Source organism: Psammomys obesus, unplaced genomic scaffold, assembly GCF_907164565.1.
Source record: "Psammomys obesus unplaced genomic scaffold, mPsaObe1.curated_primary_1811, whole genome shotgun sequence".
In the NCBI taxonomy this organism is placed as follows: Eukaryota; Metazoa; Chordata; class Mammalia; order Rodentia; family Muridae; genus Psammomys; species Psammomys obesus.
The window spans coordinates 528,256-551,143 of NW_026596176.1; the positions used below are offsets into that span (position 1 = coordinate 528,256).

A 22,888-nucleotide genomic window follows, 5' to 3' on the forward strand; every position below is an offset into this window, starting at 1 on the left:
AAAGTTTTGTGTTTATTTCTCTGCACAAATCCAAGGACTAGGGAGCAAATGGGCTACTTTAGTGCCCCTTAGCTAAACGTTTGTTTTTCCTACACAAATTTCTGTTTGACGTTGGTAGGTCGGTGTTCCTGTCTCAAAATGGTTTTTATCCTTCTCAAATTGGATTTTTGGGGAAGATAATGCGAAATATCAAGGTGTTCTTATCTTTTGGATCTACTATAAAACTTTCAAACCTAATGGAGCATGACGTTTGGACTTATACAATCTCAGCATGCCAGGAGAGCAGGATACAATCTTAATTATATTTCCTAGTGCCCTGCAGCGCCAGGTGGGCTGAAGAAAAGTGTGTGGTCTTTTTGGTCATGTTTGGGAGTCCTCTTCCTGGTGTGCTCACGGGAATTCTTACCATAACAAACCGTAGGCTTTTTCTTGATCTGGAAACTGACTTCCTGGGTACCTTGCGTTCTGAGGCACAATCAAAGCTGGAGGCGTGGCCCTGAAGACTACATTTCCCAGCTTGCCCTATGTTATCTGATTTTCTTGAACTTTGCGTAGGAACTTTATGGCCGTGTTAAGAGTGGTTACCCAGATGATTGGCGGTGAGCCTTTAATCTTGTTAGAGAACTCAATTTCCCGTGGGCCGTTGGTCTCTCCGATGCCTTAGGGAGCCCATTCATTCATTCGAAATTTTTTTTTTATTGCCTACTCTCAGGCTGTTCTAATCATTGGGATTAAGGGTGCTCAAAGAAGACAAATTTTTTTCCTAGTCGAGCTTATCTATAGTTCTTTAAAACCAAAACAACCCTGGCTTGCCGGTACCCCTTAATTCCATTACTGGAGAGGCAAAAGGAGGCGGATTTCTGTGAGTTCGTGGCCATCCTGGTCTACATAGGGTGTTTCATGCCGGGCAGGGCTACACAGTGAAACACTGTCTCAAAACAAAACAAACATAAAACCCCGCAAAACCCAAAACAAACTCCTGTAATTCCAGCAATTAGGAGATGGAGGCAGGAAGATCAGAAATTTAACAACATTCTTAGTTAAAACAGTGAATTCGAGGGCCAACCTATCTCAAAACAAATCACAAAATGTATGCAACACGTGTTTCTGTATCTTTCAGGATCCGCTATCCGCCATCATCGACCATGCGCCACCGTTTAATCACTTTAATCACTTTACAAAGTACTCATTTCCCAGCATGCTCCAGTATAGCCTGTCCATCCACTATACCCAGATTCCCAGCATTCCCTGGGGACACACACTCATTTAGGCAATTTTCTTTTTGTTTCTTGGCTTTTCCAGACAGGGTTTCTCTGTGTAATTCTGGATGTCTTGGGACTCACTCTGTAGACCAGGCTGACTTCCAGCTCAGAGATTTGCCTGCCCCTGCTTCCCAAGTGAGGGGATTAAAGGTGTGCCTTTGGCAGTTAGCGTCCTTCTAGCCTGGATTTCTAAATGTGTCTCAAGGTATAGCGAATCTATATAGAATCCATTTCCCAGCACTCCTGGCGGCCTGCCTGCTGCCTCATTCCCTACCCTATCTGCGCCAGTTATGGGAGTCTCCTCAATGGGGACTCCACTTCACAGCTTTCCCTACGGGGCTTCCTTCCTCGCCCTCAACCCTCAGCGATGGTTACGCAAGTCTCCATCAGGACTCCATTTCCCAGAGGACTTTGGGTCAGCGCCATGATGTCACATACCGGGCGGAGGCCGGGCGAACCTTTGGGCGGTGCTAGGCCCTCCGCCGTTCCCGGCGGCCCCCGGGGCGGGCGGGTGGCGGCTGTTCCTCGCCCGGCGCTCGCTCGCTCGCTCGGTTGGTGGGCGGGCGGGCGGCCGGCGTGATGTCCGGCGAGGATGGCCCGGCAGCGGGACCGGGGCCGTCGGCGGCCGCTGCGGCGGCCCGTGAGCGGCGGCAGGAGCAGCTGCGGCAGTGGGGGGCGCGGGCAGGCGCTGAGCCGGGCCCCGGGGAGCGGCGCGCCCGCACTGTCCGCTTCGAGCGAGCCGCCGAGTTCCTGGCGGCCTGTGCGGGCGGCGATCTGGACGAGGCTCGCCTGATGCTTCGCGCGGCCGACCCCGGCCCCGGCCCGGACTCCGATTCCGGCCCTGCGTCGGACTCTGCAGTCCCGCCGTCTGCCCGCTCCGTGCTCGACTCCACCAACGCGGATGGCATCAGCGCCCTGCACCAGGTCAGCGTCCCTGCTCTGTGTCTTCGCCACCCAGGCATCCTCCATCCTTGGTCCCGAGGGACCTCGCTGAGAAGCCCGCCTGCTCTGTGGCCGCCCCTTCTCTGTCATCTGTGCTGTCATCTCTCTCCCGTGCATCTTTTGCAGCATTGCTTACTTCCGTTCCTACGCTGGCCAGGTTTCTCCTTTCTTGGCTGGTACTTGTTGGGCTGCGCTGCAGTCGTTCTTGAGGGTCATTCTCTTGCAATCTGATTTGACCCTCCTCTTTCTCTAGGTCCAGGTCCTTCTATCACTTCTTTGAGGGTCCACCTTGTGCCATTCTCTTCTCCCCATGACCTGTCCTATCTGTTTCGGTCTCAGGATGGTCTTTTTCCCTTCTAGACAGTGTACCACTTAGCTCCCTTGAGAGGCGCTTCTTCTGTTGGGTCATCCTATGCTATCTTTATCTTTTCTCCTACTCTCAACTCCAATGTCCTCTTAACTCAGTTCTCTCTTAATCCCGCTTTTGGGGATCTTGCCACCTCATAGAGAGGTTTCTCCTCAACTCACTTTTTCTTTGTCCACATTATTTGCCTTTCTGGAAATTTCTAAGCATTAACTCTTGAACTAGGCTACTTATCTCTCTCTCTCTCTCTTTTTTTTCCTGGTTGGTTTGTCAAGACAGGGTTTCTCTGTGTAGCTTTGGCTGTCCAGGAACTCGCCTTGTAGACTGGGCTAGCCTCGAACTCTTGTTTTTCCTGAGACAAGGTCTTGCTACGTAGCCCAGACCAGCCTCAGATGCCGGTCCTATTGTCTCTGTTCCCCTCATTTCTGGAATTACAGGCATGGCCGCGTTGCCTGTCCTTGTATCATCTCTTAGACTTTATTTGGTCAGTGTCCTTCTTCAAAACGTATGCCCTCTCTCTTAGATTTTTTTCCCTATCACCTTTCAGAGAATTCTAGAAACCATCCACTAAAACCCTGGGCATCATGATTATTTTTTTCTAGTGATCTGTGCCTGAGAATGAGGACCACCTTGTGATGCCTGCATCCTTATGGATGCAGGATGCTTTTATTCACAGTTGGCACGAGCAGAGACATGATTAGCCACACAAAAGCCGCCATCCCAGTTCTTCCCCCATCTGGTCTCAGTGTTGGTCCAATGCCAGTCTTCTGGTGGGTAGCGTACTTTCATGGCAGCCACCATCTCCTGGGTTGTCCTCTCTTCTTGCTAGGATCTCCGTGGTTCAGTCACCTGTGGAAACAGGGGATCCTGGAAGGGGAAGCCTGGCTTCCTGTGGAGATGGGAAACAAAGGGAGGATGTTTGACACCTTCAGTTTTCACACATCCAAGTAGAGGAAAAACAGCCAGAATCTGTCCGTCCTGGGCTGGGATGTAGCTTAGGTCACAGAGTCTTTGCCTAGAATGCAGGAAATCAGGTGCTTGGAAAGTGGAAGCAGAAGGATTGGAAATTCAATGTCAAGTTCAGCTACACAGTGAGCTTGAGGTCATCCTAGGCCACATGAGACCTAGTCACAAAAAACCAAAACAAGTCAGTCAGTACTGACCTAATGTTAGTTTGGCTGTCCATTCCTTGTCTCTTGTATCTTGAGTGTCTTTTCTCTGTGTCCTTCAATTTTCTTACCTGTGGAATGGGGACCAGTGGTCACCATGTCCCTAGAAGGACTCTATGGTGGGAGTTGTCATGTGGGCCCTTCTTAGGGCCTGCATGAGCTGCAGGTGTACCCTGGGAATTTGCTCCTACTGCTGTCTGGTCATTTTCCTCAACATACAGCAGGGCACTAGTTCCCTGCATCTTTGACCAGTCCAGGAGAACAGCTCAGACTTACACATTACCCAAGTCCCTGGCCCTCCTTTTGACTGCACCCCCTTTTTCGGAATCTGTAGGATACCACTAGAGCACCACCTCTGACAGGAACCTCAGGCCTGGCCTGTCAGTTAGCCTTCTAGGTGGGACTGTCCTCCCACTATGGAGATGCCTTGGTGAATTCACTCTTCAGGGCTTTGCAGGGGCCTTGAAGATTGGGAGAGCAGATTCAAAGAGAGCAGTTGGTTTATAGGGCTGGTGTGAGGGAGCTGGGGTTTGCAGTGTGCTGTGGTGTGAGTGTCGTGCCACTACCAGTTTCTGCTCTAGCTTTAGCAGTGAAAGTTCCCTGAGCTAGTTTCAGTCCCAGGAAGACAGAGGCATTTGGTCACTGTCTGGTGACTTCTAGTGTCTCCTGATTTCTACACCTGGGAATGTATTTTCAGTTCTAAACCTCCTTGGGACATCAGCTTCCTGCCTCTATCTCAACAAGGCCGGGACACTCCTTTCTCTCCCCCTCATCCAGTAATCTGCCTGTCCAATAATGGCTATGAGTTGGGTCTGGAGTGGGGCACGGCTGGGAATTAAGAATCCTAGGTTTGAACAGGGGAGAGATTGGGAGCTCAAACACATGGGTCTGAGGGCGGAGGGACAAGTCTGTACCCTTAGGTGTAAGGAAGGAAGATTGGCTAGAGTTCTGTGTCTGAGGGAGGAGGAGGTGGGTCTGGATTCTTGGGTCCCTCATGCCCAGCTTCAGGCATCTTTCACATGGATGCCGGTGCCCAGCCAGGTCCTTGAAAGGGAAAAGCCCATCTGCCTCCTTGCCCCCCCTCCCATCACCATGACAACAGGGTAGAAATAAACTGAGCCCAGAGTGAAGCCCAGAGTTCATCCTGTTCCCAGGGCACGTGTGGCCCCCCTTTTGCAGCCTGAATTTCCATGACTTCATGCTCTTGGCCCTCGTAGCCTCCTTTCTTCTTTCTCCAGATGGTTGAGTTTGAAGAAGGGGGTTAATTTTCATGGGGACCCAGGAATCCCATACCCAACCCCCTCCCTAGACTGAGTGGTTCCAGGGTCTAGCCAGGGTCATCAGGGATTGGGACCAGCTCTCTCCTCTGTCCCTAGGTGAGGCTTTCCTCTCCCAAGTTTTCAGTTCTAAGGGCAAGGGAGTGGGAGTATAGTGGGGTATGGGTGTTTGGAGAAGATGTTCTGAGGAAACCTGTAGGTGAGCATTTTGCCACGACCACCTGGATATGGATAGTATGCCTCTGTGGTCCTGGGTTCTTCCCAGGAGATGATTCCTGGGGTGTGTCTGCCCAAGGTGCCCTGTCCCTTCGGAGAACATGCTGGGCTCTGGGCGCCATCTCCTAGAATATGTTCAGCAGTCACATGCAGGGATCGCAGCCCTGCTTCTTCCATGGCCGCTGTTTTCAGTCTGCCTTCTGGAGCTTATTCCTAGTCTTCATGAGCTTTTCTTGCACTTTTCTTGTAGTGACCTACACATGGGATAACTTGGGGGTGTTTTAAGCAGCTGGTGGCTGGAGGACCCCTGGGGCCTATGCTGGAGGGGTTATTTACACCCCTCACTGGCCCTGCGCCCCTGGTCTCCTTGTTGGGCCTGGCTGGCTGAGGTGAGACCTGATGGGCCTGTCCCCATCCTTAGGCCTGCATAGATGAGAATCTGGAAGTTGTGCGCTTCCTGGTGGAGCAGGGCGCTACTGTGAACCAGGCAGACAACGAGGGCTGGACGCCTCTGCATGTGGCCGCCTCCTGTGGGTACCTGGACATTGCCAGGTGAGGCAAAGGTTGAAGGGCAGGGCTTGGGTTAGATGTTGGGTCCAGGCCTGGCAGCTCTGACAGTCCCCTGCCCCTAGGTACCTCCTGAGCCATGGGGCCAACATCGCTGCTGTCAACAGTGACGGGGACCTGCCTTTGGACCTGGCTGAGTCGGATGCCATGGAAGGGCTGCTGAAAGCAGAGATAACCCGTCGAGGTGGGCCTATGGGATTGAGAGCGTTTGGAATCTGGAAGTCTGGGCTCAAAGGCCCAAACCATTTCCTTGGACTCTAGGTCTCTTGTGCCTCAGTTTCCTCCCCTGTAAAGTGGGAGTGCAAATATGTGTCCCCAGGGTTGTCAAGGGTCTAGTGAGACACTGCCAGACACAAAATAAGAACACAGCTTCTGTGAGTTTATTTGTCACTTCAGCCCTGAGGAACTGAGGCATGGAGGTAGCAAGCAAGGCCTTGTCCAGGGATAAGGATGACTGGATCCCATCACATGGTAGGAGGGACTGGGGCATGGAGATTCTGCCCTGAGCTCCCAGCACCATGGTGTCCTGGTTTCTTTCAGTGAGAGCTAGGAGCTTTAATCTCCATGTCTGGCCCTATTGATTTTCCTGGAAGGGGTATGTATCTTCCTAATAGCAAGTTCTTAAAGAGGCTTGAGATCCCTTTCTGCCTGCTTGAAAAGCTAGTATCCAGGCAGGGTGTGGTGGCACATGCCTGTAGTCCTAGCCTTGGGAGATGATGGGAGCTGGAGGATCAGGAATTCAGGGCCCTGCTCCCCCACATAGTAAGTTCAAGGCCAGCCTGGGCTGCATGAGACCCTGTCAGCACATGTATCTAGAGCACACAAACAAATTGGCTCATAGCTGTGTGCTCTCAGCTCTCTAGTGCAGGGCTTGGAAGGAAAGGGATCGGGAAGCAGGCTGGATTGGGGATGCTCTGCAGTGTAGCAGGCTCTCCAGGAACATAAGATGCCAGTGGACCCTGGATTCAGCTCTACGCCAGGGAGCTTCCAGTTAGGAAGTAAGAGGGGACAGAGCACAGATGGGTCATGGGAGGCGTAGTTCAGGCTCCCCTGTCCCTGCAGGTTACCACCCAGGATGGAAAGACATGGGTTCAGCATCTTGGCATATTGAATTTCAGGTGGCCGTGAGTCACTTGGGGATGCGAGGTGGAGGTCAGAGGTTAGAAGCCTCCCTGGGTTAGAGTGGAGCAGAGAGTAACAGTGGTAGAGCTGAGATCCTGATTTTATTTTGGTGAAACTTCAAACTCAGAAAAGTTGACTCAGTACTACGACAACCACCAAAGATTCTCTTCTGGGCTTTATCATAGAGTTTGTTAAATTATGTGTGTGGGTGTTTTGTCTGCATGTATGTGTGTATTTCACATACAGGTCTGGTACCTGTGGAGGCCAGAAGATGCCATTGGATCTCTTGCAGTTGTAGTTACAGATGGCTGTGACCCACCCTGGTGCTGGGAATAGAATCTGGGTCTTCTGGATGAGCATCCACTGTGCTTAACCACTGACCCACCTCATTAGCCCCGTTTACATTTTTGAGACAGTGTCTTGCTGTGTAGTCCTGGCTGGTCTAGTACTTCCTACATAATCAGGCTGTCCTTGAATTTGGAGCAGTCCTGCCCCGGCCTCTTGAGAACTTGGATTATACATGTGTGCCAGCACTGCAGCTACTGTTTTGTTCTGCGCTCCTCCCTTCCATGCACATAGGTATGTCAGTGCCCTTCTCCTTTTTCCCTCTGCAGCCTGTCTGCAGTCCACGCCTCAGCCCTTTGAGACTATGTTGCTGATGTAGACTCTGCCTAGATCGTAGGGAAGCACCTCCCTCATCAGGCCCTGCTGCTTTACCCTCTCTAACAATGAGGTGGGGCAGCCTGGGGCTTTTACCAGAGCCACAGTGTAGCTTGTTGCTGTGGCCTGAGCTTTTCCCACTTAGAGGCTTCAATGAGGGTGAGGTCATCGCCCTGCTTTCCCCTTGCCAGTGCTGATACAGCATTTCTCAGATACCATTCTGCCAGGCCTGATGAATTGTGAGTTCAAGGCCTGTCTGAACTGCAGTGTGAGCTAACTTGGGCAACTTGGGTAACTGTTCAAAAAGTTAAAAAAGAAAAAAGCTGGAGAGATGGCTCAGTCCCTGAGAGCACTTTTTGCTTTGCCAGAGGATCAGGTTCAGTTCACAGCAGCAGTATTTGGGCTCACTGTAGCTCCAGCACCTGGGGGAGTCTCATACCTCCGAGCTTTTCTGGTTCCAGCATCTGCCCCCGCACAGATACACATGCACACACAATTAAAAAGAATAAAAATATAAAATATTTTTATAATATTTTTATAAATTATAAAAATATTTTATAATATTTTATAAAGTATAAAATATAAAAAGAATAAAATATACGGAGGGGACTGGCTGTTCCTCAGTGATAGAGCACTTGCTAGGCATGGTCTAGGCCCCAGGTTCAGTGCCTGGCACTACAACACGGCAAAACAAGCGTCCCAAGAGGTAGACCCACGGTATCTGTTGTTTATTAATTACTTAGTCTGCTTGGGCTGCTGTAAAACTTGCTGTGTAGTCCAGTGTGCTCTTGAGATCCTCCTGCCTCAGCTTCTTGAGTGCTGGGATTGCAGTAGTAAGCCTCCATGCCTGGTTCTCTGATTTTGTGGTGTTGGGCAATGAGAAAGCCACCTGCAGGCATATTTACAATAGCTTAGGGCTTGGGCGTGGCTTAGAAGTCCAGCCCTCGACTCTTGGCCTAGTGTATGAATTCCATCCTCAGTACCAGGGAGGTAGGAAGTCCATCGGTGGATGGATAAGCAAAATGTGGTCCATACGGATCAAATATACTGTTCATCCTTTAAAAGGAAGGAAACTGACACACCTAACAACATGGTTGAACCTTAAGGACTTAAATGAAGTAAGGCAGACACACAAAGACAAGTGTGCAGTTTATACTTTCGAGAGATGCTGAGAGTAAAGAAAATAGTAGAGCTCCCAAATTCATAGGGGTAGAGCATCAAATGTGCTTTCCAGGTGCTGACAACCCTGGGAGTAGAGCCGGGTGTGGTGGTTTTAATTCTACCACATCTCTTTAAACCCAGCTCTTGGGAGGCAGAGGCAGGTGAATCTCTTGAGTTTGAGGCCAGCCTGATCTACATAGTGAGTTCTAGGACAGCCAGCGCTACACAGAGAAACCCTGACTCAAGAAACTAAACAAAAGGGGGTAGGGACCTGGCTAAATGGCTCAGTAGGTCAAGGCACTTGGTGCCAAGCTGGACAACTGCATTTGGTCTCTTGGACCCACGTGGTGGAAGCAGAGAGCTGATCCCACAAATTGTCATGGGATTTCCACACATACAAATAAATGAATATAATAAAAATGTGGGAGGATAGAGTTACTGTTTAATGTGTGCAGAATTTAGTTCTTCATATGCCTGTGTATGTACATGTATGCATGTTTCGAGGCCAGAGGTCAATCTGGAATGTTCCTAAGAAGCACACCTGGATTATTGAGACAGGTCTCTCAGTAGCTTAGGGCTTGATGATTGGGCTAGTTTGGCTGCCAGTGAATCCAAGGATCCTCCTGTCCTCCCCTCCTCAGTGCTGGGCTTACAGGTGTACCACCATGTCTAGCATTTTACATTGGTGCTGGTAATTTTCATGTGTGTGTGGTGAGCATGTTGCCAACTGAGCCATGTTTCCAAGGCCTAGCATTTTGGTCTTTGGAGATGGATTCCTAATGTCACCAGCTGCTTTGGCCTCACATGAGGTGCTTTCTCTCATTGAGGTGCTTAGCAAGGCTCCTGGCACCTTGCCAGGCCAATGCCCAACTGGGTCACCGTAGCCCTATTCCATGAGCCACAGTGCTCTGTGTGATGCTCTGGCACGTGACCTCATGTCAGACCCAGAGCCCATCACTGGGCTGGAGGGCTTGTCACCCTGTGACTAAGCTTTGAGCAGAGTCACTCGGAACTCAAGTGGGCGAGGAAAGTCAGGATGTGGTTACTGAAGGAGGAAGAGTGGGTGCTGCCGGGTCCTAGCAGTTCTGTTGTGGGCCAGGCTGCAGGTCAGGAAGGATAGATGAGGAGTGCACCATGCAAAGACAGGCACAGAGGACTGTCATAGTTACAGGCAGAAGCCAGAGTAACAGGAAGGCTGTGCCTGGAGGGAATGCCCAGGCAGGAGCTGAATGTGGTCGATGCTCCCTACCTGAACTCCTCTTCTGGTGTATGTGCCCCTAGGTGTGTGAGTGCATAGGATTGTTGCACAGTGTCGACTGTTGGTGAGACTGAAAGGTTGGCACTTCCACCAGACAGCGGATGACCACCTGATTTATAAGCAAGTGGTCCCAGCAGGGGTCAGCTGACTTTTCCAGTACATTTTTCATGCCTTACAGGGCATACAGTCCCTGTTATGACTTTACCAGCTGCTATACAGAGAAATGAGCCAGGGATAAGATGAGAAAAAAACAGATGTGGCTGGGTGCCACTGAAGCTTTATTTTCAGGCTGGTGAGATGGCTCCATGGGTGAAGGCACTCACTACCAAGCCTGACCCCTGATTTTAGTCCATGGGTCCCTTGTTGGAAGGGGAGAACTGACTCCTGCAAGCTGTCCCCTGACTTCATGTATGTGCCTGAGTGCACATTCACTACATTCACACAATAGAATAAGTATAATAAACATTTTTCTTACTGCAAATTCAGTACACACACACACACACACCTTCATTTTCAGGACTGGGAATGTGGCTAAGTCAGTAGAAGGACTTGCACAAACTAAGGTCCTGAGTTTGGATCTCCAGCACCCACATAGACAAGGCCAGCCAGCACCTGTAGTCCCAGCAGGTGTGGGAAGCAGATATAGAAGGATCCCTGGGAAATGCAGGCCAGTCAGTCTAGCTGAAGCAATGAGTGATCCACTCTCAAGACAAGGTGGAGGGGTGGATGGCTCAGTGGTTAAGAGCACTTGCTGGTCCTCTGGGTTCAGTTCCTAGCAGCCACATGGCACCTGTAACTCCAGTTCCAGAGGAATCTGACTCCCTCTTTGGGCCTTCTGTGGCACCAGACACACATATACATAGACATATATATGAGCAACACACAGGTACACATAAAACTCCCAATTAACCAGCCAGCCCAAAACAGCCTGTGCAAGAAAAACTTGGAACAACACAAGCAGGTCCTGGCTGTGTGGAAAGTGCAGGACACCCTTGCGCATGCACAGGAATACTGTCTGGTGGTTGAAGAAAAGCAAGGGAACTCCGCCCTTCCCCTTCCCTGCCACAGTAGGGTAGAACTGTGGGTGACTCCCTTTAAGGAAGCAAGAATCTGGAGGAAGAGGGCGGTCCTGGCCTTCCCTGCCCTGTTCTCCATGACTGTGCTGCAGAGGGACTTTAGCCACACATTTCTGTAGCTCTGCCACTGCAAGGGAAGCTCTGGTTGGTCAGGAGACACGAACATGGACCTGGCTGCTACCAGGTAGTACGAAGCTCAGCTGATGTCTTGATGGAGTTGGCCTTGGTCTGGGATGAGAGAGAACATCCCTACAAACTTTCAAGGTTGTTTCTTGGATCTCATTTATAGTTTTATGGTGGAAGTGTTGAGGGAGCAGTTGGTTACCTTGGTTATGAGGGAGTGTAGTGGGACTGAAAACTAGCCCATTGTGTGTAGGGGGTCGAACTTGAGGCCTTACATTCCAGGCACGCATACTGCCACTGGACCAAACCCTGATGGCTAGTGTTTTGAGACAGGATCTTGCTTTGTTAGTCCCAGTTGACCTTGAACTAATGAGTCTGTGCATTTTACCTCCTTGTGCTGATTTTTGTCTTTTTCCTTTTGAGTCTAGCCTTTAATGGCTGAGTCATCTTCATTTCCTTTGTTTTTTTTAAGCCAGATGGTACCTGAAGGTGTTTGTCAGTGAAATCCATGGTGAGCCACAAATGTAGTTTGAAATTTCCAAGTTGTAGGCTTGGCATATGGCTTAGTTGGTAGAGCGCTTACCTGTTAAGCATGGCCCTTAGCTCGACCCTCAGCCGCACCCAAGCTAGATGTGGTGGTATAAGCCTGCAATTCCAGCACCTGGGGGTGGAGGCAGGAAGACCAGGTGCTCATCCTTGGCCATGTAGTGGCTTTCAGGCCCATCTGGGATATGTCTCTCTCTCTCTCTCTCTCTCTCTCCCTCTGTCTCCCTCCCTCCCTCCGTCTCACACAAACCAAACAACAACCAATACTCAAGTTGAGTGCAATTAAAACATTAAGGGCAACTGAGGAGATGGCTCAGGCAGTAAAATGTTAGGTACACGAATATTATGAGCCAGATTTCCATCTTTGTAGAAAGCTGGTGGCACTGGTACACATTTGTACTCCCAGTTTCTAAAGCGAGGTGGGAAAATTGTTGGGCAGCTCAATATAGACTAGGCTGGCCCTGAACTCAGATATTCACTTGCCTCAGCCTCCCAAGGACTGGGATATTTTGGTTTGTTTTTTAAGATTTAGTTATTTTATTTTATATGAATGGGTCGTTTGCCTGCGTGAACAGATTATGTGCACTGAATGCATCCCGGTGCCATGGACCCCCTGAGTTACCCACAGTGGTGAGCTGCCATGTAGATGCTGGAATTGAATCTGGACTTCTGGAGGAGCAGCCAGTACTCTTAACCGCTGAGCGGTCTCTCCAGCCTGCTGGGGTTTTGTTGTTGTTGTTGTTATTGGTTTTAATGACAGAATCTGACTGTATAGTCCAGGTTGGCTTGAAACTCACTGTGAGAGGAGGGAGGGGAAACTGCGGTCAGGATGTAAAAATAAAAAAAGAAAGAAAGAAAAAAAAATATGTACACATCTTATATATATTCTCTATGTAGGATGTATACTATATATATATTATCTATATATTTCTTATATATAAATATCTATTTCTTCCCAAATAAATAAATAAATAGATGGAAGAAATATAAAAAAGGGGAAAGAATTCATTAAACATTTAAATCTTGATCATCATATGTGTGCTGTAAACATTGCATTTAAGTTGGAGCTATGCATGTGAAAATAAATACTCATACATTAAAGAAAGGAAACTCACCATTGTAGACAGGCTGTTCTCAGGTTCATCACAACCATCCTGCGTTGCCGAGTGCTGGAATTAGAGGTAGGAGCCACCACATACAACTACACAGTGAAATTTTGCTTCGTTTATCACAGTTAGGAGGGAAAGAAACCAGTAAGTAGTCACAGTGTGAAGGTGCTGGATTATGGATTATAGTGGGAGGGATAGGAAAACTTAGATGGAATCAGGTGCTGGGTTTGCTTGGGGAACGTAAGGTTTTATATTTAAGAGACAAAACTCTATAATAAACAGGTTATTAACTGATATGGGTCATTCCCAGTGTGTGTCTTAAAGACCCTCAGTGATACCCAGGTCTGCAGAGACCACGGAAACCCGGTGTCAGAGCAGTTCTCCAGAGTCCAAGCAGGGAACTGGATGAGATAGACTTGACGAATCATGGGGTTAAGCTGTGAACCCTTCTAGAAAATCTTGGATGAGCGCACCTGTCACCTTCTCATTCTCCCAGGTGTGGATGTCGAGGCAGCCAAGCGGGCTGAAGAAGAACTGCTGCTTCATGACACAAGGTGCTGGCTGAATGGGGGTGCCATGCCGGAGGCCCGGCACCCCCGCACTGGGGCCTCTGCCCTGCATGTGGCTGCTGCCAAGGGCTACATCGAGGTGATGAGGTGAGCTAGGCAGAGGGATTGCTTTGCCTTGAAGCTTCTTGGGGTTCTTATCCTTTTCTTGTTTATACACCTAAACTCAAGGGTTTCTCTCTCTCTAGTTGTGCTCAAAGGGTTCAAAACTACATTTATTTGTCTGTATATGTATGTATGTGTGCAAATTTACGTGTATGAAAAACATTCATATACATAAAAGTAAAATCAATCTTTAAAAAATGTCATTAAACCAGGCATGGTGGTACATGCCTTTAATTTCAGCACTTGGGAGGTTGAGGAAGGATTGCTGTGAGTTCTAGGCTAGCCCAGGCTATATATAGCAAGACCTTGTCTCAAAAAAAGAAAGAAAGAAAAGAAAAAGCCCTATATGATGGTATACAGTACTATGATCACAACACTTGAGAAGACATGGCAGAATTACTGGAATTTCAAGGACAGACTTGTCTACATGCTGAGTTTGAGACTAGTGCCTCTGGGATTCTATCGTAGAAACCCCAAATGGAGTTAAGATGAACCTCTGTGCCTTTCTGCATTTCATACTGGTGAGGTTGTAGGTAGGTTTTCTCAGGCAGTATTTAAGACCTTGTGCCACCCTCAGATGCATAGCATGTCTGCATAGTTCTGCTCCTGACAGAGAGGCTTTAGCCTCTGCTTTCAGTATGAGTGCCAGGTCTAAGGTTAAGCTCTGAGCCCATCCCTTTTGGGGGACAGAATGCCCTAAGCAGAGTGCAGAGGCTACACCCTTCTCCAGCATGCTTCCCACGTGTGGATGTGATCCACTGTGGCTTGTCTCACCTGTCATTGCATCTACATCCGAGGTCAGCGAGAAGCAGAGGCAAGGGAGCAAGGTCTGTTCCTTTTCAGAAGAACATTCCAGAAGTTTATGCAGTGCTTATTGCCTGTGTTCCATTTACCCAGTTCTCATCATTGAGCATTCCTAGTGACAAGGAAAACTTGGTTTGTTTTTACACAGCCATGTATGTGGTTAATGGTTGTATGATGTGCATGTGTGTGGGCACTTGTATGTGTGGGTGCACATTTGTGTGTGTGGAGGCCGCAGGTTGATGGCGAATCTTCTCTAGTTGTTCTCCACCTTGCATGTTGAGACAGGGTCTCTGGCTGAACCCTGAGCTTGCCTTTTTGGCATGTTTAGCTAGCCATCTCCCTCTGAGGTTTTCCTATCTCTGCCTTCTACTCACTGGGATGATAGAGGTGCTGCTGTGTCCACTTAGTCTTTCAGTGGATGCTGGCGATCAGAACATCTGTCTTCATGTTTAAATGCTTTACCCACTGAGCTGTCTCCACAGTTCCTGGGGACTGTTAAGTGGAGAAAGTGTCGATACTGTGGACAGCTTCATTCTCTTGTCATGGAACTGAAGCACCGGGACTTTGGAATATCTGTTGAGCTGGGCGCAGGTCATCTCGTCAGATGCTTACCTGGAGTCTGCTTGTGAGAGGCTGGGGTGACCTAGTGAAAGAGCACTTGCCTAGCATGTGGTCTGGGTTCCAATCCCAGCCCTGGGGAAAAGTTCGCTGATTATAACTTTTGTGTTTATTTGGTCTTTTCAGTCAATACCTCATGTTGGTCAAGGATAGCCTCCTATTCATTAGTCTTGAATTTCTGATCTTTCTTCCTTCACCTCCCTCTGGGGTTGGAGGTGAGAGCCAATGTGCTTGCCTCCCTCTCTGTAGTTTCTTCTTTTTAAATCAAGATGAGATCTTGCTGTGTAGTACTGACTAGCTTGATACTTGATATGTCGTGTACCTGGCCTTGAACTCACTACTCTCCTGTCTCAGCCTCCTTGTGTGGTTTGTATTTGTACTCACCTGTTACTGCATTTGCTGTTATTTATTATTTTTGACTTATTAAAAGTCTTACTGTGACTCTCCTCATTGAGTAGAGGTAACTGTTCACTTGATGTCTGCTAGCCTGGGCTGGGCTCAGACTGCCATTGTGGCATGCCTTCCTGGCATTTCAGATATGTACCACCATAGGCAATGGTGGAGACGTGGTGGGCCCAGTCATTCTGTTCTGATGGCTGTCCTGTCCATTGAAAGCCCACCTGGTGCCAGAGCTCCCTTGACCTAGTTGTGAGATGACCTTGGACATTGTCATAGTCCTCTGGGGGTATGGCAGGGTCCAGTTGAAAACCTTGGCTTCTAGACCAGTGAGATGGCTCAGTGGATAAAAGTGCTTGCCACACAAGAGCCTGGTGACATGCATTAGGTGCTGGCACCGGTGGTGGAAGGACAAGACCAGTCCCTGAATACTGTCTTGTGATCGTCATGGTGCTATGGCATGCGTGCTCACATTCACACATGTTGCATGCACACACAGTCAGAGTAAATAAAACTTTAAGTTTATAAAAAGAAGATCTTGGCCTTGGGAGGATATAAATAGCGTATAATAGGGAGGGCCTTCTGGCAGACTGGATAGCAAAGAAACTTCTGGCTGAGGAAGTGCTGGCGAATTAGGGGCCCTGACTGGGTGACATGCTGCAGGCTCCTAGGATACTCACCAGGAGGAGAGCAGAGCTAGTGGCCCAGCATGGGGGAATATAGCAAGAAGCCCAGCATTCCTTGGGGCAGGGGAGCAAGGGACTCTTGGGAAACGCGGGGGTCTCAGAGCTAGACAGGACCTAGTGCCCTGCAGTGTGTAAGTGTCTTTGCCTCCCCGTGCTTGACACATTGCTCACTGACACAGGAGCTCACTTCACTTCTTTCAAAGAGGGCTCGAAGCTGGGCTGTGGTGTTGCATGCCTTCAATCCCAACACTCAGGGAGAGGCAGGTAGACCTCTCTGAGTGTGAGGCCAGCCTGGTCTACAGAGCAAGTTCCAGGACAGCCAGGGCTCCACAGAGAAACTAGCTCGGAACCTCCCTCCATCCAAAACAAAACAAAATGCCTTGCCCCATGCTGGATTTGGAGAGCTCCCTGATTGTTACTTTCTGGAAGGTCATTGGCTGAGCCAGGCTCTTTCATATCCAGCATTCTGATGTTTTAGATCTGGCCATTCTGTGGTGGGGCTGTCCTGTGTGTTGGAGGTTGAGCAACCTCTCAGCCCCACCCACTGATGCTACCTGTTTACCTCTAAGTTCGGACTCCAGTGATGATGTGTGCAGTTGTGTGTGTGTCTGTCTGTCAGTATGTGGTGCTTGACACTGTGTATGTGTCTGTCTGTATGGATGTATAGATGAAGTGCTTGACACTGTGTGTGTATATGTCTATCTGTTTGTTTTCTGTATGTATGTATGCCTGTCTGTCTGTATGTATCTGGTGCGTCACACTGTTGAGAACCAGTATTCTAAAACAGCTTGGTTCCAGAATTGGTTCCTCTTAATAGTCTTGGCTTAGTGGGAGAGTCCTGTCTCTAACTCATCACCTCTTACCACTGCTCTAAGTCTTTTAACCTGGGCTTGAAGAGTAGGATCCCTGTGGTATGAGGAACCTCTTGTAGTTTTGATTTGTATCTCCTTGTTGAAGGGAGGGCTCAGTTGTGCAGAGGAGTTTGGGGAGGGCTGGTTGCCAGCAAATCCAGTAGTGTTTCTGTTGATTGGTAGTACTGTGGCCACAGAATAGAATTTTAAATCAGCCATTGGCCTAGCTTGACCCTTGACCCTAGCCTCCCTATCCCTTAGGCTGCTACTCCAAGCTGGCTACGACACAGAGCTCCGGGATGGAGATGGCTGGACACCCTTACATGCAGCAGCCCACTGGGGCGTGGAGGACGCATGCCGTCTGCTGGCTGAGCATGGTGGGGGCATGGATTCGCTGACCCACGCGGTGAGGGCCCTTTCGGGTGGTGGGGCAGGGTAGGGAGAGAAGCCCATACACCATCATCATCTACCTCCTTGCCCCACTCAGGGGCAGCGTCCCTGTGACCTGGCTGATGAGGAAGTGATGAACCTTTTGGAGGAACTAGCCCAGAAACAGGAGGACGTGAGTCTCGACTCTAGTTTGCCTCTTTACTTGGCATCTCTGAGGAGGTAACAGTAACTGGGAAGGCTGACTTCCTTTGTCCCATGACACCCTCAGCCCTGGGACCTGCTGTCCCCACCTGGTGGCCTACCTCGGGTGAAAGTCTGTGAAAGGGTCCCCTCTGCTTACATAGAGGAGGTGAGGCTGTGCCCAGAGTTTCCTGCCTGCTTGATGGGGAGACGGCAGTGACACAGGTTGGACCCATCCTCCTCCAGTGTCTCTAGCTAGCACTTTTGCTGGAAAAATAGAGAGAGAAGCGGGCTCCAGGCAGATGGCATGGGCTGGAATTTAGTATGCAGTGAGATGGCCCAGGCATTGTGGGAACTCTCTAGGAAGAACCATTGGGAACATTGTCCAGAGAGGAGTCCCTGGCACACTGAGGTATAAGGAGGGCATGGGCATTTCTAGTGGAGTGCTGCCGTGGCAAGATGTGGCTTATGACAACAGACCTTATTTAGTCTGGGACGATGGAACTGTCATTGAGCTGAGAGCTTCTCTGTGATGACCGGAAAGGCAACAAAGAGCCGCTTGGCCTGCGCTGCTAGCAGCTGACCAGCATCCTAGATGGACCGAAGGGTAGGGAGGAGGTTGAGCAGCTTGCTTGCCTTGGGGAGTAGAGGAATCCCTCTAGGCGGCCAGTGACAAATTGGATCAGGCCACGCCTGAGAGAGTTTGATAAGCCCCAGATATGGTGTGCTGCCAGGATCCTGAGTTCCCAGTGTTTTCAGAATGCTCCATAAAGTGCGGGTGGCCCAGTTACGTGTGATGGCCACCGAGGTGGGGAGGTGGCACCGAGAGGGGGCAGCCAGGAGATCCAGGAGGGACTGTGTTCTCTGGCCCTCCCCAGTTGCCCCCTTTCATCCTTGTAGCTTCGGAACCAAAAGGAAGCCACTCAGAGCCGAGGCCAGGAGCCACAGGTGCCCTCAAACAGCAAGCACAGAAGGTGAGAAATGCCTAAGCTTCGGGTAGCCTGGACTCACTACCAGCCTTGGACATTGACATCCTGTCCTTTCCCTAGGAGCTCCGTGTGTCGTTTGAGCAGCCGTGAGAAGATCTCTCTGCAGGATCTATCGAAGGAGCGCCGGCCTGGTGGGGCAGGGGCTCTCCCTATTCGGGATGAGGATGAGGGAGAGGAAGCCCCAGCTGGTAGGGATACTAGACTCTGGATCTGGGAAGGAGTGGTGGGCCTAGATTCCTGGGACTCAATATCAGAGAAAGCTGGCATCTCCCATGACCATCTCTTTCTGTTCCTGTGCCACAGAGCACCCATCTATGGAACCAAGAGCCCTCAATGGTGTGTCTTCCCCTGTGTCCTCCAGCCCCAAGAGTCCTGTGGTGAGTCTCACAACCCTGAGCTGATGTGAGGTTTGGGGCAGTGGGTGGGATGTTGTAAATACTTACACGGTGGTCAGGAAGGTGGCCTCTTGACCTGGTTCCTAGGTCCTTGTGGATAAAGAATGATTTTGTTTGGTGGGACCTGCCATGGCTGTGATTTACTGTGGTTCTCCTGGAGTTGCATTCTGAGGCTGTGGGGAGAGGGATCATTGCTTTGCTCAGTAATGGAGACCTTCCTCTTCTCCCAGCTGCCAGAAGAGGCTCCCTTTTCCAGGCGCTTTGGTCTTCAGAAGACAGGGAGCTCTACTGCTCTTGGTCCCTCAGAAAGGAGGGTTACAGAGGGAGTTCTTGGTCTGCAGCGCTCAGCCTCCTCCTCTGTCCTTGAAAAGGCCTCCACTCAGGTAGGTGTCATGAAGGGGGTCAGGGCAGGCTTTTCCCTTGGGACAGAGAGTACCTCCTGTTTCTCTCCTGTCTCTCCAGGCCAGGGAGCCCCGTCTTGCCAGAGTAACCCCTACCCCTGCCCAGAAAGTGCCAGAGCCCTTTACCTTGTAAGTACCAGGGGTAGGGTAAGGGGGCAGGTCTGGTTCTATCCTGGCACTTGAGATCCCGAGAAAATCCTTAGGATGCATCAAATAAATGCTCACTGTAAAATTCCCAGGCCACTGTGGTCTGTCTGCCCTGGGCCTTTGCACTTCCTGTGGAAACCATAGGGTTGGCTTGGGCTCTTCCTACCTCTTGGTGTCTGCTTATATGCCACCTTCTCCGTGGGGCCTCCCAGGACTGCCTTACTGACATTGACACAGAACATGTCCCTGTCTTGTTCTCAGTTTTCTACAAGCACTTTTCTCTCCATGCTTCAGACTTGCCGTTTTGGCTACTGTTTGTTTTGCCCAGAAATGACTCTGTTCAGAAGTTATGACTAGTTTATTCTCTGGTCTCTCCCATGCCTGGCACAGAATGCAGGCTTGAGGAATATTTGCTGATGAATGAATCCATGCAGGTGTGAGGCTACCACGCCTCCTTCTTTGGATCACTCGGCTCCACCCTCCAGGAGGGAGCCAAATGTCCTCACAGCCTCTGCAGCACCCCTGGCCGACTCGAGGGATCGCCGGAGGTAAAGAGGCTAGGGAAAGTAGTACTTACACAGTAGTGTTTGGGGATCTTCGGGATTCTGGGTAGGCTTCTGGTGTACTGTGTGTCCAAGGTCTACGAGAATTGAAATGTTCTCTGCCAGAAAGTGTATCCTTCTAAAGTGTCATACACAGGTGTGACAGCACCCAGGGGACAGCGCACTCTCAGTTTGTGGTTCTCCACTCAGGTCCTACCAGATGCCTGTGCGTGATGAGGAGTCTGAGTCTCAGCGGAAGGCTCGCTCCCGCCTTATGCGACAGTCTCGGAGGTCCACACAGGTGTGGGGATGGGCTGGGCCTGTGCTCCTGGGTATGGTGGAGGAGGGCTGAGTCTGTGCTCCTGGGTATGGTGGAGGAGGGCTAGGCCTGTGCTCTTGGGTCTCAGGGAGAAGGCTGGGGTCTGTGCTCTTGGGTCTAAGGGAAGAGGATTAGGGACCCAAACTTGAATCCCATCAGAGTCTAGGCCTTTTCCCCTGACTATGTTCTCTCTGCTAGGGTGTAACTTTGACAGACTTGAAGGAAGCAGAGAAGGTGGCAGGGAAGGCTCCAGAGCCAGAACAGCCTGCCCTGCCTAGCCTGGTGAGCAAGGTCAGGTAAAGTGGGGTGGATGGAACCTATTTCCCTGTTTCTGACTTGGTGTGCTCCTTCCTGGCAGGACCCTTCTCGGAGACCTCGTGTCCCTGGAGTGGAGAATGCTGAGGGCCCTGCCCAGAGAGGTGAGGCCTGCTTTCTGGGAAATAGTTCCCCAGGGAGCCATCCTATTTCTCCTATAAGGTCTTTTTGTTAACTGGAAGACTAAATTGGGTTCCCTGTACAGTAGACAAGGGCTCCTGTAGTAGTGTCTGGGCTGATTCCCGCCAATTCCCCAGCAGAGGCGCCCGACGGGCAGGGCCAAGGACCCCAGGCAGCCAGGGAACACCGAAAAGTCGGCCATGAGCGGAGGGGCCCAGCAGAGGTGAGGATACTGTGTGGAGGGTAGGTGGGCTGGAGGGAGGGCAGGCCTGGACACTGGGTAGAGATTAAACTCTTGGGGATCTTCTGCAGGGGGAGGAGGCGGGGCCTGCAGAAGGAAGTCCAGAATGCAGGTAGGCTGGGTCATGCATGGGGCTTGGATCACATCTCTGGGCAGAGCGGGGTCCCTAAGGCCTGTCCTTTGGTCCAGCACTATGGATGCTGGCTCCACCGTCCACAGGCAGCGCTCACAGAGAGACCTCAACCTAGAACCCAAGCAGGAACAAGAAGAGCCTGATGGAGGCTTCCGGAAGGTGCAGCATCCCAGCCCGTGCCCCACACTACCCTGTTCTGGTTGCCCCTTTACTGCCCCTTCTGAGCCTGCCTGCCTCTTCTGTGTTCCCAGCTGTACATGGAGCTTCGCAGAGAGAATGAACGGCTTCGAGAGGCCCTGACAGAGACCACCCTGCGGCTGGCACAGCTCAAGGTGGAGCTGGAGCGGGCCACACAGGTACAGAGGCAGACACCCAGAGCCCAGCTGTGTTGGGAATAGTGAGGGCAGAGCTCCGGTGGCTCCGGGCCTGGGTCTGCCTGGGAGGTTGGAGGGCTCCTTCCCCTAGTGATAAAACTCTGGCTGGACTAGTGGAGTAAGGAGGTAGCTCCTGACCCCAGGTCTTCTCTGTCCTCATCAGCGGCAGGAACGCTTTGCTGAGAGGCCCGCGCTCCTGGAGCTGGAGAGATTTGTGAGTTGGGCTGCTGGGGTAGGCCCACTATGTCCCAGACTTCCTCTGCCCCCTGTAGTTACCCTGCTCTGAACCTGCCCCATGCCTTGCAGGAGCGCAGGGCCCTGGAGCGCAAGGCAGCAGAGCTGGAGGAGGAGCTGAAGGTGATTGGGGCTTGTGATGGGCAGTGGGTAGAGCCCAGCCTGCCTAGCACTAGCCAGCTGACTCCACCCTGTGTCCTAGGCCCTGTCTGACCTGCGGGCTGACAACCAGCGGCTCAAAGACGAGAATGCAGCGTTGATCCGCGTCATTAGCAAACTATCCAAGTGACTCTGGAGGAGTTCCTGCACCATATTTATACAGCTGCTTCTGACACACGCACCCCTTCCCCCGAGTGAACATGAGTGACAGGGCTCCGGGGGAAGTTGCTGAGAAGCCATAACCTCTCAGGATCTCAGATCCGGGAGGAAAGCACAGAGTCCCCAGGAACCAAGAGGGGCCCTCTGAGGCCAGGATGGAGGTGGGAGGCTGAGCCAGGTAGGGAGACATTGCTGAGAGTGGACAGGCACCAGAAATGGGACCAAGAAGGAAGCAAGGACCAAGAAATGCAATGATCAGTATCCAGGAGCAGAGTGGTTGCCCCGGGGTCTCACCTCACGTGTGATGCTACCCAGCACCCCTATCCTCCCCAGCAGGGATCCAGGAATGTGCCAAGAGTCCCACTGGCCCCTGCCAGGTGGGCCTGTATACGGGGTCCATGTGCAATAGGGAGGGTGTCTTCTATTTTTGCTGCCTCCTCTCCACCCATTGTCAGGGGAGGAGGAGAAGGTATTTTTGAGACAAAGCACAGGCACCACAAATAAAGTCGTGACATTGCCACTTAGTCTCCTGCTGGGTGGAGGATGCTGTTTCTTGCTTGTGTGTTCAGGCCCATTGTGATGGGGTACAGTGGGTGGCTAGGAGGTGGCTCACAGGTGTAGGGAGGGTACTTAACTAAAGTGAGCAAAGAATCCCAGATGATACAGTGTTGGGGCACTCAGATTTGCCCTCAGTTCCTCTGAAAGGAGTGGGGTTGGTAACTAGCATTGATAATGTGGAATGGTTCACATAAAAAAACTGCAAGTTTTTCATCTCTGGGAAAGGAATATGTGATGGCACGAAGTCCTGCAGATCTTCGTGGCTACATTGGCTGGGACAGGGCAGGAACTAGTCTTGAGAGGCATCATGCCTCCATCCTGTAACCTATACTCCCAGTCACTGGGAGTGACTGC

General features: G+C 50.8%; 1 protein-coding gene across 4 annotated transcripts; it reads left to right on the top strand.

Annotated features, from left to right (window-relative positions):
• The first annotated feature begins 1,749 nt into the window (after positions 1–1,749).
• On the top strand, positions 1,750–22,500 carry Ppp1r12c (protein phosphatase 1 regulatory subunit 12C). Of its 4 annotated transcripts, none has more exons than XM_055595600.1 (22): positions 1,750–2,186; positions 5,652–5,782; positions 5,863–5,981; positions 13,349–13,508; positions 17,140–17,284; positions 17,366–17,440; positions 18,349–18,422; positions 18,498–18,625; positions 18,741–18,814; positions 19,063–19,215; positions 19,295–19,362; positions 19,815–19,928; positions 20,133–20,223; positions 20,440–20,523; positions 20,600–20,660; positions 20,814–20,899; positions 20,989–21,029; positions 21,107–21,209; positions 21,302–21,406; positions 21,588–21,638; positions 21,731–21,781; positions 21,861–22,500. In XM_055595600.1, exons 1-22 carry the CDS (start codon positions 1,842–1,844, stop codon positions 21,945–21,947), a joined length of 2,346 nt encoding a protein of 781 aa, XP_055451575.1. In that variant the 5' UTR covers positions 1,750–1,841; the 3' UTR covers positions 21,948–22,500. The 4 variants fall into 4 exon arrangements, with proteins under 4 accessions (XP_055451575.1, XP_055451577.1, XP_055451576.1 ...); XM_055595602.1 differs by having other exon boundaries at positions 21,137–21,209; XM_055595601.1 differs by having other exon boundaries at positions 20,817–20,899.
• Positions 22,501–22,888: the final 388 nt, after the last annotated feature.